Genomic DNA, 19461 nt, shown 5'->3' on the forward strand with positions numbered 1-19461 from the left:
ATGAAGATTTCAAAAGAACCTGGAAAGATTTACATGAACTGATGCAAAGTGAAATGAGCAGAACCAGGAGAACATTGTACATTGTAGCAACACTGTGTAATGATCTACTAAGATACACTTAGATCTTCTCAGTAATACAATGATCCAAGACAATTCCAAAAGACTAGTGATGGAAAATTCTATTCACATCCAGAGAAAAAACTATGGATTCTGAATGTAAATTGAAGCATTTTCACTTTTTTTTTTAGTTTTAGTTTTTTTTTTTTCTTTTTCTTGTGGTTCTTCCCTATTGTTTTAATTCTTCTTTCACAACATGACTAATGTGGAAATATGTTTACCGTGATTTTACATGTATAAACTTAAAAAAAATGAACTGCCTTCACCAACTTCAATTTTAAGAGAAAAATTCCAAGGAATTGGCCCTGAAGAACATCAGATGAAGTGATTTGCCCACATCTCAAAGCTAGTAGGGGCAAGATTTAAACCTAGGTCTTCTTGTCTCTTAGTCCAGTACTCTATATGACCAATCAACATTTATCCAGTTTTTTTTTTAACATTCATATTTATTTATTTGTTCATTCATTTATTTGTTTATTTATTTATTCTTAGCACATAATACTTTATGAAGCATGCTGGGAGAGAAAAATCAGAATCAAAGGGTAAAACCATGTGAGAGAGAAAAAAAAAAACAAAAAAGAATTGAACATAGTTGATTTACCTTTAATCTCCATAGTTCTTTTTTTCTGGATGTAGATAGCATCCTCCCCCACCCACTGAGAAGGCAAGCACTATGATCTCCATTATACATGGGAAGTCATGCAAAACACATTTCTGTGTTAGCCATTCAACATGAATTTATTATGGGTTTACTTTTTGCCAAGCACTGCGCAGAATTCTGGGGATACAAAACCAGAAAGGAAACAGTGCCTTCCTTCAAAGAGCTTACATTCTAAAGCAAACCTATATACAAATAGGTAGAGTCACGATTGGCATGATACATACAGAGTAACTCTAGAGTGAAGTTCTAGAAGCTGAGGGTAGGGATGGGGTGGGAAGGACACCTGGAAGGTGCACCTTGAGCTGAAGGTGGAGGAGACCAGGGATTCCAGGAAGGAAAAGCAGCTCAGGGTGGCTTCTGGTAAGAGAGCAAAGTGCTAGCTACATAAATATTGCTCCCATTAAGATTAAGAGGTAATTGAATTGATGATGCAGTGGATAGAGTGCTGGCCCTGAAGTCAGGAGGACCTGAGTTCAAATCTGGTCTCAGACACTTAACACTTCCTAGCTGTGTGACCCTGGGCAAGTCACTTAACCCCAACTGCTTCAGAGGAAAAAAAAAAAAAGAGGTAACTGAACAAGGCATGTATGTGTTGGGGGTTTGGGGCCAAGAACAGATAAGAGAAGCAGGAGAAGCCACAGTGTCTGCTCTCAGAGATCCTCCAGCCCATGGGAGACAGCATCGTCCTTCAGAAGGATAATACAATTGGGATGAAAGATAGTGATAGAAGTGGAAATCTGCCTAGTCCCATCTCAGAGACACAGGCAATAAGACTGCCAGCTCTGGGGGGTGGGGTAGAAGGAGGAAAGAATTAACTGGGTGCCCCTGAAGGGCCTTTGGGAAATGACCCACATTGTGATTAACCATTACTAGGGCAAGAATAACTGGAGCATCAGCAGCAAATGCCCAGATGCCCCAGGGGCTGTCTCTTGGTTTGATAGTTAACTTAGGCTGGTAGAGACTGGTCCTACTTGGTGGTGGTGGGTAAGTATGTGTGTGTGAGAGGGGGAAGGGTGGGAACCACTTTCATACACATTAGCTCATTTGATTTTCACAAAAGAACCTTTTTAGAAAGAAAGGACAAGTATAATTAATCCCATTTTGCTGATGAGAAAACTGAGGCTCTCAAGCTTAGGTCCTCAACAGACTTAAGGGCAGAAAGGATATAGGACGAGCATATCAGATGAGAAGGCTTGAGGAAGGACTGAAGAATGCTCTCTCATCCCCACTATAGGGATAGGGAGGGTGGAGGGGTTTGGATTGTTAACAGTGGTTCTAGGCAGATCAATTTTAGAATTGTTTTGGTTGCTCTTGGTTGCCTTGGGGAACCACTGGAAGTCCTAATGGGAATGATGCCATCTGGTCCCTCCCCTTTTGGCATATTCTGGAATGTACTTTTAATAAACCATGCTGGATTAGTGACCCCAAACAAGTGCTGAATAAAGAGCTGGAAAGCTTAATAAATCCTTATTGAATATAAATGAACTAGAAGGACTTGTGGAGCTTATCTCCTGGAGTTCTTAATATAATTGAAAATATTTTCATAATTACTTCAGTCTAATTTATTTCTTTTCTAATTCTGTTTTATTTTATTTAAAAACATTATTCTGAGAAAGCATCTATAGATTTCATCGGATCACACCCAAGGGGTCCATATCACACAAAAGTTAGGGGCCTTTAATCCTCTCTTTTTTGGAACAAGACCTGACTGTGGTGTGGAGAAAGCAAGATACCTGAGTTCAAGTCTTGATTCTACTTACAACTTCACCTTCCTGAGCCTCAGTTTCCTTATCTGTAAAATGAGTAAATTGGATTATATGATCTGTAGAGTCCCTTTCTTGTCTAGATCTTTTAATTTAGGTCTCTATATTAAGTCTTTTCAGGTCTAAATTATATTAAGAACCTTCATGCCCTTGGGATCAAACAACTGTCCATTTGGGAAGCCTAGGATGAGGGTTTTGGAATCATGGGATCTGAGGTTTAGATCCATAAAGAGCCTTGGAGATCTAGTCTACTTCAGGAACACCTCATTTAGCTTCCCTCTAAATGATCATTCTATTTAGAATCATAGGATTCTTAAATAGGAAGCAACAGCTTGCTGATTAACATTTAATAATCAGTCTGGAAAAATATTTATGTGTGTGGGTATATAGGAATATATATCACATTTGATATTTAATCTATTTGAATCACATTTTCTGCATCATACTCTTAATTCTAGGCCACCAACAAAACAATAAGACCCTGATTTGAAATATTTGCCAATTTTGGAGTTTTAAATTGCTCACACAGAAAAGTTAATATCATGAGCTAGCGTCTGATGGCTCTAGAACACCTCGGCTGGAGTTCCAACTCCCTCATTCACAGATCAATAAATGGAGGTCCACAAGAAAGGCCATGTTTTGCTTAAAGTTCTTTGCAAATGGTAAAGCCAGGATTGAAATATATGTCCTGACTTGAATTTTATTACTTGTCTTGTCCAAGATCATGAAGGAAATGGTGACTGAATAATTACAGCTTGTATTTATATAGCTTTTGAGGTTTGCAAATATTATCTCATTTGATTCTCACAAAAACCTGCGAACTATTATTATCTCGATCTTGCAGATCAGAAAACAGAAGCTCAGAGAGATTTAAGGGAAATAAAATACACAGAATCAAAAAAGAAAAATCAGCTACATTGAACTACAGCTATTGAAATAATATTTTAAAAAAATCAAAAGTACATAGTACTTTTATACTATAGTACAGAATTGTACATAGTAACAGCAATATTAAGAAGGATGATGAATTGTGAAAGACTTAGCCACTATGATCAAAATGATGATCCAAGACAGTTTCAAAGGACCATGATGGAAAATGTTAAAATGTTATTCACCTCCAGAAAACTGATGAGTTCTGAGTGCAGATTGAAACATACTTTCTAAAACTTTCTTTTTCTATGTCTGTTTTCTTTTGCAACATTGCTAATATGGAAATGTTTTGCATGACCACATCTATTAAAGAAAAACCCTATATTCATAGATCCTTTTATATTATATATGATGTAATATATATAATTATTTTGTTATATTATATACATATATATATTATAAATCTTTCCCTTAAAGTGATTTGCATATATTATATCATTTTATCCTCACAAGCAGGTTATGGAATCAGTCTTAAAGCTTAGAACTTTGAAGGAAACTGAGTCAGAAATGGGGAGAAAATTAAACCAGACATGGGCAAAGGCACCGAGATGGGAAATGGGAATATTTTATACAGGGAATAACAGGATGACCAGTTTTATGGGAATGTACAATGGCTAAAATTGAGTAATATATTAATAAGCTTAGAAAGGTCACTTGAAGCTAAACTATGGAGGGCTTCAAAATGCCAAAGGAAGATTTTTTTTTTTCTTTTTAAATCTTATCCTCGAGGCAATAGGGAGTAAGAATGTATCCTAGTCCAACCTTTTGCTTCAGAAATATTGTTTTGGCAGCTGTGTAGAATATGAAGCAGAGAGAGACTTAGGCACAGAATCTAGTTAGGAGACAATTATAGTCATTATGATGAGGTTGTGGTGTGTGTGGGTAGAGAGAAGAGAATGGATGCCAGAGATGACCTATGGAAATAGGATCAACAAACTTGACAACTGATGTGATTATAGGGAATGAGTGAGAGTGACGCATCTGGGATGATTCTGAGCTTGTCAACCTAGTTGACTGGAAGGATGCTAATGCTCTCCAGAGAATCAAAAAGTCGGGAGAGGAGAGGGTTTGGAGGAAAAGCTAATGAGTTTTGATTTGGCTGTGCTGAGTTTGAGGTGCCCATGGGACATTCATTTGGAAATGTGCTCTAAGCAGCTACTAGAGCTCAGGAAAGAGACAAGGGCTAAATATGTTGATAGGGAGATAGAGGATAGAAACATAGAAAGTGATAGAGATTAGATAGATTGTAGCTAAATAACTAGATAGACAGAAGATAGATCTAGATGTCCTCTACATACAAATTATGATTGAACCCAAGGGGAGCTGAAACCTGCTGTATCTCTATGCATTTGAGGTAGTATTGGTACAGTCTTATCCAAAGGGAAAAAGCAAAAGTTCATGTAAACCTCTCAAGTTGCTGGTGATTGGGTACTGAAGTTCAGGAAAGAGAACAGGGCTAAATATATCAATAAGTATACAGGTAAATAGAAATATGGATGGCGATAGAAATTAGCTAGCTAGATGTGTAGGTAGATAGGTAGGTAGGAAGAGAGAAAGAGAAACAGACAGAAGGAACCAGAGAAAGATAGAAAAAGAAAGAGATCTGGGAATCCTCTACATAAAAATGATGATTGAATCCAAGAGAGTTGAAAAATGCTGGATCCTTATGCATTTGAGATAGTATTGAGATCAGTTCTATCCAAAGAGAAAAGATGAAAATTGATAAAAACCCTTCAAGTTCTTGTTCAGCCAAGGATTATAGTAAATCTTTCAGAAGTGCTCCCGAAGCAAATCATGTAGTTTTGAGAAGCCTCAGCACATCAGATTGCTCTGTTACAGTAAATGACCTTTCATTATAACTCCTGAGAAACCTTTATCCTAGAACCAGAGATTTTCCTCCCTCTTTATCTTTAAGAGAGGTGATTCAGCTTCTCAGCTATACTTGTTTTCTCAAGTAGTTGCGGTTGCCCAGTGAGAAAAGCACTGGATTTGAAGTCTTGAAAGCTTAGGTTTGAATCCTGGGTCTTCTAGGTACTTCTAGGGTTAGTCATTTAATCTCTATGAGTTTTTGTTTCCTCGTCTGTAATATCAATCAGGTTGGCAGAGTTGATTAGGTAACTTCTATAGCTCAAATATATATATCAAAATAATATAGTTGATTAGGTAACTTCTGTAGCAGAAAATCCTTTAATCCTGTAAACTGCTTGAAGTCAGTGAGCTCTAGGGAAAACCAGAGCTTTGAACCCAGCCTGGGTCATTGTTTAAATAATAGAAAATTCTTCTCTGAAATATAAGAGCACGTTTGAGCAAGGGCATGGATAATGGAGAGCATCAAGAAAAGAGTAATGGGGCAGTGAAAGGCATTGAGTGCATATTATAGAAGGATTGGCTGAAGTTATTAGCAGTTTCCATTCTGGAGAAGAGAAAGAAGACTCTGGGTGAGAGATGATAGTGCAAGTATCTGAAGAGTCACATAGAGAAAGGATGAGTCTTGTTCTTTAGTCTCCAGAAGGCAGACCCAGAAGCAATGGGTGGATGGCAAGAAGAAAAGTTAGATTAAATTAGGGAAGACTTCCTAAAAGTAGAGTTCTCCACAAATGCAATGGGGGTAGTTTGGAGATGGCATTGGTTTCTATGCATCGGATGTCTTCAAGCAAAGGCTAACTGCCCACCTCTTGGGTATACTGTAGAAATAGCTTGCTTTCAGGTACAGATTGGACAAGTTGACAAAGTTCCTTCTTGTAATATTCTTCTTTAAAATATAATGTTTTCTGGGAGCAGGTTTCCTTGGGGCTTCCTTGGGGTCTCTGGAGGCAGCCTTAATTTCAGTTCAGTATAATCACCCCAAATACAGCCAGGAGTTAAAGTCCAAATCCTTTATTTTCTCTTTCAAGTTTTGTCTCCTTCCTTGGGCCCAGTTACCTTTCTTAGAGGCCTATCTCTCTACTTGGTTCCCAGAGCTCTTGCCACTAGTCCTTTGCCTCTCCAGCTTCATCCTCTCGCTCCCAATGTCTCCAGCCAACACAAAGGTGGAAAATGGAATGAATCTGTCTCTGCCTCCAAAAGTGGGCTCCTCCTCTCTGACTTGTGAATCTCCTGGACTGAATCCTGGTTGAGGCTCGCTCCTAGCTTATATATGCTCTCTTAAAGGTGTGAATCTTGTCAAACTCCAATAAGAACTAAATATATTAGTGAACTAGAGAACTGTTAAATACCCTACTAAATTAGATAATTGACTTAATACCTTGTAAGAATCCTAACACCTGCTAACTTGAGATTCTGAGATTCTCTCACCAAAGAAAAGATCTAGAAGTAAAAGAGGACTTTAGAAGCAGATCATCTAATTCAACTTTTTCCTTTTTTAGAGATGAAGAAACTAGCATCCAGGAAACTTAAATGACTTACCTGAGATCACACATGTAGTAAGCCTCAGAGTGGGATTTGAATCCACCTCTTAGGGCCCAGAAGAGCAGCAATTATAATACCTCTTCCTGCCCAAATATTGATGGGATAGCACTGCCTTTGTGACTGACTGAAAATGACTGAGGTCTTCAAGACTCTAACTGCTTCTGTTAGCCAGTATCCCATGGGAACTCCAGAAGGAGGTAGCCCTCGTTTGAAATGTTCCGTCATTCAGATATTTTTGGCCTTAGCTGTCTTTGGCCAGAGCAGCACTTGCAATGAGCTTGGTCTGGTTTAAAGTAGGGGGATGTGAATGGAAGCTGGAGAAGGACAATTTTACTTTCCAGGTATAGTAGAAATGGATGTCAACTGCTCCCTTCAAGTTTGTTTTGAGCTCTCTCACCCATTGAATGAAGGACAATTGGGGAAGAAGAATATACTGGGAAGTGGATTTATAACTAATGGCTAAAAATAGTTTATTATAAGTGGAGATTGTTTCATTCTTTGCCTATCACTGTGTCTGGCATAGTAGGTACTTAATAAATGCTTGTTGGTTTATTTTGGTATAAGGTTGCTCTGCCTTAGCCACCTTTGCTGGTGATTGGGTATTGGAGTTTAGGAAAGAGATTAGGACTAAATATATTGGAAGGGATATAGATAGATAGAAAATAGGCCAAAGATGCAAAGAGAAGCCAGGAAGTTGCTTACGCTTTTCCAGTTTCCCTCAGAAACAACACGAAACCAAGTCTTTGTACAGATTTTTGGAATGACAGAACTTAAAAGAGAGGGACTGAGACAATTTTCCAGCTCAAGATAGCTTGGAAGGACTTCAGGAAAGCTCATTCTCACTTGGATAAAGATTATGTTCAGATAATGTCGGGATAAGTCAACAGAAGGATCTTAATCACAGCACAATCAGACATTGAAACCCCCATATTTTGGCTCAAAAGAATAGCAAATAAGTGGGGCAACCTTTAGTCCCAATGCAGAAGGCAAATTGTTAGCCCTGGAAACCAGACAATAACAGGTGGAAGTAGGTGGGGCTATCCTTGGTGCTGTAAGCAAGTCACCAAACACAAGGAACCTTTTGCGCAAAGGTGTACAAGAAGCTTGGGACTGTGCTCCAGGAGCAGAGCTCAACTTCAAAAGTCACAAAATAGGCAAAAAAGAAAGAAAGAAAATGACAAGATGCAAACAGGAACCTTGACTATAGAAAGCTACTATGATGATGGAAAGACCAAAACTAGGGTGGAGAGAAAAAAATTATAAACAGGGAAGAAAATAGAACGGAGAAAAATACACAGCTGGTAATCATAACGATCATAAAACAAAAGCAGATAGCAGAATAGATTAAAAATCAGAATCCTACAATATATTGTTTATAAGAAACACATTTCAAACAGAGAGATACACAGAATAAAGGTAAAAGGCTGGAACAGAATATATTATGCTTCAGCTGGAAAAAAAAAAGTAGGGATAGAAATAGAGATAGCAATAGAGATTTGATAGATAATTGGTGGGTAGGTAAATAGGCAGATATAGTAGACAAGTAGGTGAATAGATAAACAGATATATAGGTAGTTACATACATACATAGATCTGGGAGCATAGAAATGATAATTGAACCCAAGAGGGCAGCACAGCAAGCAGGGATATAGAGGTGTAAGGGAAATAGGGTCTTAGCTGAAGTGTGAGAACCTGCACTTGAATCTGGCCTTGTCTGATAATTGGCTGTTTTACTGTGGATTAATTATTTCCTTTCTCTGAGTATCTGTTTTCCTCCTGCAAAATGATAGGGGTTGGATTAGTTGGTCCATTGAGGCTTCGTTGAGTTCTAAACCTTATGAACCTGTGAGGGACTTAGCTGACAATGACTGTCCATCGGTCAGTCACAAGACTTTGTTACCCTCCTGAGTTGCCAAGAAAATGCAACTACTGGGGAAACTTCAGAGCTGGTGAGGAGGCAACACTGCCCAGGGTGTTTCTGTAAAGAATAGGTTCTGAAAGTGCTTGGGGTCTCTGAAACTCTTTTTTGTCTCTCTCTCTCTCTTTCTTTCTCTCTCTCTCTTTGATTAAAGCTATTTTCAAAACATATGCATAAATAATTTTCAAAATTCACCTTTGCAAAACCTTGTGTTCCAATTTTTTTCTTCCCTTCCCCCCACTCTGTCTCCTAGACAGTAAGTAATCCAGTACTTTAAACATGTGTAATTCTTTACATATTTCCACAGTTATGGCTGCACAAGAAAAATCTGAGATTCTTTTAGGGAGTCTGAGGTAAAAGCTATATGCATAATACTGAGATATTGAAATTTCTAATACAGTAAAAATTGATTGATATGACATAGCATAACAAAAGTTCGTGGGGAGGGAGGGGAAGTCTTCAGTAATTTTTAAGAGAATAAAGGGGTCCTGAGGCCAAAAAGTTAAAATCATTGTGGTAAAGCATTGTACTGGGAAATAGGAGCCTTGAGTTTTCTTCCTGTGCTGGTCAGCAATGAAATATTGTGGATTAAAGTTCTTATGTTTTATCTAAACTTTATTTCTACCTTCTCACCTAGCAGGTGCACACTGTAGGTACTTAAATGTTTAATGAAAAAACTTTCATCCAGATCCTGCATCTAAACTCAGGCTCTGAACCTCAGTTTCTCCCTTCCTTTATATATGCACAGGATCTGGAATGCTATAAACCCTGTGCTTTCCTACCTCCAAACCATTTCTAAAATGTTCCTTCTATCTGGAATCCCCTCTCACCACCATCATTCCTACCAGGAGAAATTTTTCAAGGAGAACCCAGTAAAAATAGTCCCTCCCCAAAGTCTCCTTTGGTCTCTCCATTCAGAAGGGAGGGAATGTTTAGCAGGAAGACACCAGGATTTGCCTTCAATAGGCAGGGTTTCAAGTCCTGTGTGATGTTGCGCCAATCACATCACCTTTCTGGGTGATTTCCCTCTTGTAAAATAAGGATCTATGTGAAAAGTCTTTGATTCCCTTGTGATCTTTCCTCACTTTGAACTTCTATAGCATTTACTTGTACCTTTATGGTGTTTACCATAGATGGCTTGGTACCTAAAGTTGCTAGTAAACATGGGGCAGCTAGATGGCACAGTAGAGATCTAGACCTAGAATTAGGAATATCTGAGTTCAGATCCTGCCTCAAGACACTTGCTAGCTGTTTGACACTGGGCAAGTCACTTAGTCTTATTTGCCTCAATTTCCTCATCTGTAAAATAAGTTGGAGAAAGAAATGATAAACTGCTCTAGTATCTCTGCCAAGAAAACCCCAAATGGGGTCACAAAGAGTGGTACCTGACCAAAATGATGGAAAACTAACAACAAACTTGTCTTATCTAGACAATAGATGCTTACTTGAGGGACTTACTGACAGCTAGACCATAAATTTTCTCCCTTCAGGTTTTCACTTTACATGTAGTCTATATTCAAGAATCACTCCTTGCATCCAGTCTTCCCACCTATTACTTCATGTCCCTATAACCTCCATATTTTTCTTCTCTTTTAGAAACGGGTTCAGAGTGGCTTACCCAATGGCCAAATCAGAACTTAAATCCAGATCTATTGACTAAGATACCAAGCTCACTATTTCTTAAATGATTGGATGAGAGATTGGATGAATTCCATGCCCTGGGAGGCCCAGGTTTGATCATGGATCTATTTGCTCTGTCTTCATTGCTTCCCTGTTGGTTCCCCTGGATCACTACCTTATGTGTCAGGCACACTGTCTACCCACGTACCTGTCTTCCAGCATTCCTGAGTGTGTGTACTATACTAATGCTCAAAGTTCTCCCCCTCCCCCACCTTTGCTTTGTACTTATTAATTTTTTTCCTAATAGTGATTTATTTCCCCTTAAGTAGAATGCAAACCACTTGAGGTCAGGGACTTTTTCCTCTGTTCTGTCTGTGTGTCCCTAGTGCCTAGCAGAATGCCTGTCACCTAAAAATAACAGATACTTTTGAAGGAAGAATGAACAAATACAAGGATCGTACATGTTTAATCTATATCAGAGTGCTTGCTGTCTTGGGGAGGGGGGAGATGATGGAGGGAGGAAGAGAAAAAGAATTTAGAACTCTAAAATCTTACAAAAATGAATGTTGCAAACTACTTTTATATGTATTTGGAAAAATAAAATACTATTGAGAAGAAGAGTCTGGGGGGGGGGGGTAGAGTGAGGGAGAAAGCTCAAGTTTAGGGATAGGTGGATTCCATGGGCAGAATCCAGGGTTCTATGACAGTCAGTCTCAGAAATAAGTGAAAATCAGGAAGTCCTCAGCATTGGATATGGGGGGGGGGAGTGAATGAGTTTGGGGTTAGGGCTGTTTTATCTGATTAACAGCTAAGTTTCCTTATCTGACAATAGAACATCCTGCCTGGCACGGTCCACAGGCTTGTTAGAGAGGAAGTGCACAATACAGAGGCAAGGAACTGGGAAGGCAAGAAAAATCAAGATGGTCCTTCTATGCCTCAAACCAAAACCACTCAGATTCTTATGGATTGCCCACCAATAGATACCAGGCCAAGCCCCATTTGGACATTGTTGGAAAGGTTCAGGTTGACTCAGATTGAATGTAAATAATAGCAATCATTTCTGGTTTGGTCAGAAACTCTTGAGGAGCTTCCCTTCCTAGATTGATTGATTTTGATAGATTTAGATTTTACTTTTTTCTTTTTTTGCTTTTGCCTAGGGAAAAGAAGCCATTCTTTGCCTCAATTGCAGCCTAAATGGATGTGTGTGACCTCAAATTGAGACCTATAGAAGACCTAAGCTTAAAAAGATCAAGGTCTCCCATTACATCTGGGGCCATCTCCAGTTGTCCTGATCTCTATCTGGCCCCTGGACCCAGATGGCTCTGGAGGGGAAAGTGAGACGAGTGACTTTGCACAGCCCTCCCTCCCTTCTATCCAGGTCATTTGTTATGGTGTCACCTCCCTGATGTTGTGGTCCTCTTTGAGAGAAGGACAAACAATAGTCTTAAACAATAGAGTAAACTATAGAGTACTTAGAGATACTATGACATACAAGATTTGACTCCCTTGATTTTAGAGAAAATAAACTTCGCCTCTGCTGAAGTTTTCTATTTTGTTGAAACCTTGTACCTTGTTTCAGCTTGTTTCTGAAGAGGCTATAGGACAATTGTTTCCTTCATCTTTGATAAGAGGCTACTAATGATGCTATTGAGGATTTTGAAGTATCCCTAAAATGTAGAGAGATTGACATTTCTGGGATGAACAGGAGAGGAGGCTGCCCCTATTGGTCCTTGGATGGTTGGGGGAGGAGGAAACAGAAACTTTAGTTCCAGGACACTCTGTCCCATAACTGGCTTCTTGGAGTTGCTCAGCCAGACTCTGCTCCACCCTGCCCCCATTATCAAGATTCCCCAAAGTCCAAGAAACAGATCTCTTTGGGCTATGCTTGTTCCTGCATCTCCATTCCTTCTTATCCCTCACTCTACTTTGGAAGTCCCTGTCCTGAACTCCTGTATTCCCTGTTCTTCAAGGAAAGGACCAGAGCTGGGATTGACTCATCTCCTAGCACTTCTTTGCTTCGGGGTGCCTGCCATCTGTTAAACTTGTCAGTCAGCCTAAAGACTCTCCTCTCTTTGTACCTTCCAGACTGATCAGACTCTGTCTAATTTGGGAACCTCAAAAACCCTAGTTCAGGTCTCTTAGGGGTACCTCAACCTTAGTTGTTAACCCAGGCATCAGAACCCAACTACACAAACCAAACTTGATTTTTCACTTTCTTCATGCTTTGAGAGCTTTTAACCAAGGAGAGAAAGGAGACCATGTTACTCTACTTCTATCTCCCCCATGCCTCCCACTCAAGACTAGTATCTTTCATGGATCAGCTGAACCTTCTCAAAGCAAGAGCAAGTTGAACTGTGTGCAAGGTCAGCGTGTAGAGCACTATATAATACCCAGGTTCAAATCCAGTCTCTAGTGCTTCAAATCCTGCCGCAGACACTTACTAGCTGTGTGGCCCTTCCAAAGTCACAAGTTCTCTGCCATCGTTTTGCAAAAAATGAAAGGACTGGATGAGTGTCTTTGAGGCTCCTTCCAGCTCTGAATCTTTGACCTTCAGGCCCCTCATCTATAAAATGAGGGGATGACTTTGAAGTCTCTTCCAACTATGCATCTATTATGTTTCCTGCATCCTCAACACAAACACGTGATTCCGGTAGTTTGTGTATATCTGGGGCCAAGACTGAGAAAGAGTCTACTCAGGAGAGACAGCAGCCTAAAAGCCATCCTCTTCTCCTGGCAACTGGGGGAAAGAACAGGAGACTCATCCTCCTCTTGTGGCTCTGCCCACCCCATCTCTACCCTTCCTTTCCCTCCCCCCTCACCCCAAGCCTTTCCCAAGCTCTCTCTGCCCTCTCCCAGAAAGCAAAAACTTTTTACCTTGCCCGGGACCAGGAGGGGCAGGGGCAGCAGCAAGATGGGAAACAGGACGGACATCAGATACTTGCGATAAGCCCATAGGAGCTGCTCCCAGTTTGCCATGGTGGCGGCGGGAGCTGGCCGGTGCTGAACAGAAGAGTCTGCCCAGCGGGGCAAGGATTATATAAAGCTGGTCAAGTGTTAACCATTGACTACGGTAAACCAGGTGTTGTTTTTGGAATCTTAAAGGTGAGAGAACTTGTACTCGGGGCAGGCTAGAGGGAGTGAGCGGGGAGGAGACTTGAGGAGGCGGAGTGACCAGGAAGACTTTGTAAAAAGAGGTGGGGAGAAAAAAGAAAAAGAAAGGAAGCTTTTATATTCTCTTAAGGGCGCGAGGTGGGGTTAACTCCTTGTGTACTTTTAGGATGTTGGCTCTCTGGTTAGTTGAAATTGTTTTCTTTGGCTAAAGGGAGAGCAGTTAAGCCCAGGCCGTCTCTAACCCATTAGATCCAGCCCTCTGAACAGTTCGATGTGGCGGGCAATTATAAAGTGCCTACTGTGCGCCGGCTACTGGGCGGGGGTGGAGTGGGGTGGGTGGGGTGGGGGGAAGGGAAAGATAAAAAGCAAAGTAATCCCTCCGGTCAAGGAACTTGCATTCTATCCAGAGTAACCGTGTCGGTTTATAATTAATGAATAATAACTACACATAGCCATACAGGGATGAATGAAGAAAGTAGAAAGTGCTGACTCGGAAGTCCGAGATCATCGTTCAATCGTGTCAGACGCTCTGTGACCCCATCTGGGAATTTCTTAGCAAACATACTGGAGCACTTGGCCATTTCCTGCTCCAGCTCATTTTACAGATGAGGAAACGTGAGCAAACAGCTCAAGTGACATCACGCAGCTCGTGAAGTGTCCCAGGCCAGATTTTAAAAGATGAGTCTTTTTTGTTGTTCTTGTTGTTGTTGTTTTTAAGCTTTTTATTTTCAAAACACATGCATAGATAATTTTCAGCATTCACCTTTGCAAAACCTTGTGTTCCAAATTTTTCTCCCTCTCTTCTCCCCACTCTTTCCCCTGGACAGCAAGTAATCCAATATATGTCAAACATATACAATTCTTCTATACATATTTCCACAATTATCATGCTGCAAAAGAAAAATCAGATCAAAAAGAAAACAATGAAAAAGAAAACAAAATGCAAGCAAACAAACAACAAAAATGTAAAAATACTATGTTGTAATCCACACGGACACTCCCCTCCCATCCCTCACCCCTCCCCCAATTCTCTTTCTGGATGCTTATGGCTTTCTCCATCACAAGACCATTGGAATTGGCCTAAATCATCTCACTGTTGAAAAAAGCCATGGAAAGGATGAATTTGTAGGGGGGAGGAGGGAGTTTCTTCCTCCCAGACTTTCCTAAATCACAGATACAGTTCCTATTCCCATTGCTGGAGCAGAAAAACACTCAATTCAGTCACGAGCCTTGGGTTCCAGTGCTCGTCTACTCATTATTAAAAGATGAGTCTTTCTGACTCCAGGCCGTCTGTTTTGACAACTAGATGTCCAGAATCAGAGAATAGGTTCAGATTCGCACTCAGATGCTGACTGACTCTTCGCTTCTCAGAGACATATGTCCCCTTATTTATTTAATTTATATGTAGAATACGTCATGAGAAACCAGGTCAGGTTAATGAAAAACTGTAATTGAGGTTGCCAGGAGAAATGTCAACAAGCTCCGATATGCAGATGACACCATTTTGATGGCAGAAATGAAGGGGAATTAAGAAGCTTCCCGAGGAGATTGTAAAAGCTGTCTTGAAGCTTAATATCCCAAAACTGAAACAACCGTTCCCATCACTTCCTGACCAATAAAGGGAGAAGAAAAGGAAGTAAGTAAGGTCAGATTGTTGTATTCTTGGGCTCAAAGATCATTGCAAATAGCAACTGTAGCCATGAAATGAGAAGATGCTGGCTCCTTGGGAGGAAAGCTTTGGCAAATCTGGAATGCAGACTAAAAAGCAGAGATATCTATCCTCTTACTGGCAAAAGTGTTTATGGTTATGGTCAAGCTATGGTTTTTCCAGTAGCAGTGTATGGCTGTGAGATTTGGTCTAAAAAGAAGGATGAACACATGCGGTTGAATTGTGGTGCTGGAAAAGACTTGAAATTTTTAAAAAATTCACTTTAAGGGGGCAGCTAGGTGGTGCAGTGGATAGAGCATCAACCGTGAAATCAGGAAGACATGAGTTCAAATCTGGCACTTAACACTTCCCAGCTGTGTGGCCCTGGGCAAGTCCCTTATCCCCAATTGCCTCAGGAAAAAAAAATCATTTTAAATTTAAATATAAAACAAGGAAAAATATCATTTCCATGTATATAGCAAAACATAAAGAGAGGATTCAATATAAAACAATACATTTCCATTTCAACTTGTTTACTTTTTTGGAAAACAATGTTATAAGCACTACCCATTGTTTTTTAAAACTATTCAATTTTCTTGTTTTTTTCCCTCCAAATTTTCTTTTGTTACCTGTTGTGTACTTTTTTCTTCTTCCTTCCCTCTCCATCTAATTCTAGATAAAGCTACAATTAAACATGAATATATATATATGTATATAATGTACATATACATAACATAAACATATCTGTAAAACCATGCTATACATATTACATATTACATATGTATATGTATACATATACATAAAGACAAGAACTTTGTCTTTATATATTTGAGAGATGAGACCTTTATCTGAGAGACTTTCTATGAAAGTTTTCCCAAAATTTTCTTCTCTCCTCCTTTTCTTGGCTACATTGATTTTATTTATATAAGAATCTTTTAATTTAATGTAATTGAAATTATCCATTTATCCTTATATTCTTCACAATACTATCTCTTGTTTCTTCATATATTGTTTTCCTAGCCACGAGTCTGATATATAGTATGTTCCATGCTCTTCTAATTTTCTTGTGCTTTCTCCTTTTATATCTGGGTCATGTAGCTCATTTGAGTTTATCCTGTTTTAAGATATTGGCTTATGTCCAATTTGTGTCAAACTGCTTTCTAGCTTTCTTTATATTTTTTTAATCACATAATGAATTCTTATCCCCCAAACTTAAATCTTTATTTTTTTTAATAGTTTAATTAGGTTGCCTTGAATAAATAGGTTAGATACAAATGTCATTTTTATGACAATTTACCTGACCACAAATAATAGATAATTCTTCAATTATTTAAATCTGAGTGTTTTATAATTATGTTCATGCTGTTCCTGGATCCATTTTTCGGCAGGTATATTCATGTATTTATACTATCTATATTTATTTTAAATGGTGTAGAATAATATTGGTGACAAATCATGTAATTTTCCTGTTTATCTCTTTGAATTAAATCTATTTTAGCTTTAACTTTATATGAGCTTATGATTGATACTCCTGCTTTTTTTTTTTTTTTTACATACTATTTTCGCTCAGTATTTATCTTTCTGTCCCTCTCTTCAAGGTGAAGGCCAATATGCCTAGAACAAAGTAGGCATTTAATGCTTTAACAAGTATTTATTGGGACAGTTAGATGGTACAGTACATAGAGCACTGGCCCTGGAGTCAGGAGGAATTAAGTTCACTTAACACTAGCTGTGTGATCCTGGACAAGTCACTAAAGCCCAATTGCTTTGTCAAAAAAGGAGAAAAAGAAAAAAAATTAAAACCCAAGCATTTATTAAATGCCTACGCTGTGTGGGGTATTCAATAAGATTAGCACCTCTGATGTGAGGGTTCCTTTTCAGGGCTGCTCATCTATCTTTGGTGTCCACCTGTCCCCCAAATCTCACTTGTGGCTCCAAGAAGCTGTGCAGTGGCCACACCCTGGTAAACCATCTCCATAGATAGGCTTGAGGGTTGAGGGTGAGGGTAACTCATAGGTCATAAACCTATTGATTAGTTAGCGGGGTGTCTGTCCATTCTACCGGAGGAATGGGTGGATGAGAACAATTTGTTCCAGTGGTCATGAAGATGGCTGAAGCTTGTACTGAGGTAGGTGTAGTGTCTGAACTAGCTTTCCGAAGGATCTTGGGACCAGCTTTGGTCTTGGTGGAGGAGTGAAGTAGGCAGGAGAACCACCAGGATGGCCAAAGATGGAGAGTCTCTATTTCCAGGTCTTTCTGCCCTCAAATACCTTGGTATGATTACATCATTACAGCACACTAAGCATGTGGAACTAGAGAATCATTATGTCATCACATCACACTGAGCAAGTGCTAACTATAAGCATCCTGCTATTGATATGTAAATGCCTCTTTACAGTAAGTATCCCTTACTTCAAGTAGAACACAGATGGTCACACCCTCCCTGACTTCTTAGGAAGGGATGAAGGTACCAAAGGGAGATGGGGAGCCAACCCAGACATTGTCCGCAGGTTCCCTCTGGGCTGAAGGATCTTATACCTCACCCAGAGTTCCCCAACTATGTGTGGCCCTCTACATGGTTGGACATTGAAGGGACCAAAGTGTAATGACCGCGTATTTAAAGTCAGCCGGAGTCAGGAATTCAGGTTAAGGGAAAAATCTTCAATATTTATTGAAGTGAAGAGGTGAATAAAGATTGCTATAGCAAATATAGGCAAGAAAGATTGCGATAGCAAATATAGGCAGTTGCGCAATGGCAGTCCCAAAAGTCTCTCCTCCCCTTCCTTTTCCACTCCCTGCCTCCACCCACCAAAATCGTCATTTCCTATACAACACATCAAGACTTGCACAAAGAGTGGGTGGGGGCCATTCTCTCTCCAAGCTTACATATTAATAGAGTATGGTCCAATTACTATTTAGCCTCATGTGCTTGGGACCTCAGTGCATCAACTCAAGCCTCAGCCCATTACACCAAAGTCATACGGTGCATCCTGGGTCATCCCCTGTCATCTTGACTTTTGGTTTACTACTAGACTTTGATGGCTCCAGAAGAGAAAGTCAGGCTGATGATTTTGTAGTTAAATCCAATTCACCAGAGAGAATCAAGACATTATCTGTGATGTCATTGGTCAAACAACAGCATTAAATACCCACTCTGTATTGGCTTCTTAAAAGCCACCCTGATTGGTCTGCCTTATTGATTGATTGCCTTTGCTCATGTACATGCCCTCCTCCTCATTGCATGCTAGTGCATGTTAATTCCCAGTGGATTGTCTTGACTTCTGGATTTGTTAACCTCAGTGTTTAGCCTAGGGAATGCTTTATAAATACTTTCCCATTCATTTAAATTAATTATTCAGCCAATTAATGAATGTCACTGTGCTAAACACCAAGGATACAAAAAGAGTCAAAAGACAGTCTCACAATCTAATGGGAAGAAGAGCAAATAAATAAGCAACATGCAAATAAAACAAGCTATAGACAACATAAATAGGAATCAACCAAAGGAAGGCATTGGAATTAGAGGAGTGGAGAAAGGCTTTTAGTATTAGGATTTTAATTGGAACTTAAAGGAAGCCAGGGATTGTTGTTGTTTGTCCTTCCTTCTGGAAGGGGACCATGACATTGGGAAGGGGATGACATAACATGCAAGTGAATTGGATTTGAGGGAGTCTTCTGGGTCCTGTGGCCAGATATGATTCAGGAAGACAGGAGATGGCCTTGGATGCAATGGGAGACCTTGGCCTTTTTAAGTTAAGATCTTTAACAGGTTTGTTTAACTTAGGCTAAATAGCAATCTTCTTTTTCACCAAGTCCAAAAAAAGAAAGTCTAAATCAATCAATCAATAAATATGGGAGAGGAAGACCGTCGGGGTTTCTGGCCAAAGCAGAAATAATCGCTAATTATATTCAATCTGAGTCAGTCTGGTTTCAGATAATGATCAAATGAGGCTTGGCTTGAATTCTATTGGTAACTAATCAAGGAGAATTTTAATTGAGACTTATTGGAAGCTAGGGAACTCAGGAGGTAGGAGATAAGGAGGGAGAGAATTCCAGGCTTAGAAGTTATGTTGTGTATGTCTAGTTATTTGCATGTTGTCTTCCCTGAAGAATTTGAGCTGCTTGCGGGCAGGGATTGGTTTGCCTTTATTTCTCAAGGTCTTAACTAGAGCAGCTAGGTAGATTGAACACTAACCTGGAGTCTGGAAAACTTGAATTTAAATCCAGTCTCAGATGCTTACTAGCTGTATGACCCTGAACCAGTCACTTAACCTTGCTTGCCTTA

General features: G+C 39.6%; 1 protein-coding gene across 1 annotated transcript in view; it reads right to left on the reverse strand.

The window, feature by feature from the left end:
• Positions 1–13532, reverse strand: part of SLC13A2 (solute carrier family 13 member 2) — a 45901-nt gene extending 32369 nt beyond the window's left edge. The window contains exon 1 of the mRNA XM_051992333.1: positions 13292–13532. Coding sequence (XP_051848293.1) covers positions 13292–13393 — 102 coding nt within the window. The 5' untranslated portion in view covers positions 13394–13532. The remainder of the gene's footprint in view (positions 1–13291) is intronic.
• Positions 13533–19461: the final 5929 nt, after the last annotated feature.

This window comes from Antechinus flavipes, chromosome 4, assembly GCF_016432865.1.
Source record: "Antechinus flavipes isolate AdamAnt ecotype Samford, QLD, Australia chromosome 4, AdamAnt_v2, whole genome shotgun sequence".
Classification (NCBI taxonomy): Eukaryota; Metazoa; Chordata; class Mammalia; order Dasyuromorphia; family Dasyuridae; genus Antechinus; species Antechinus flavipes.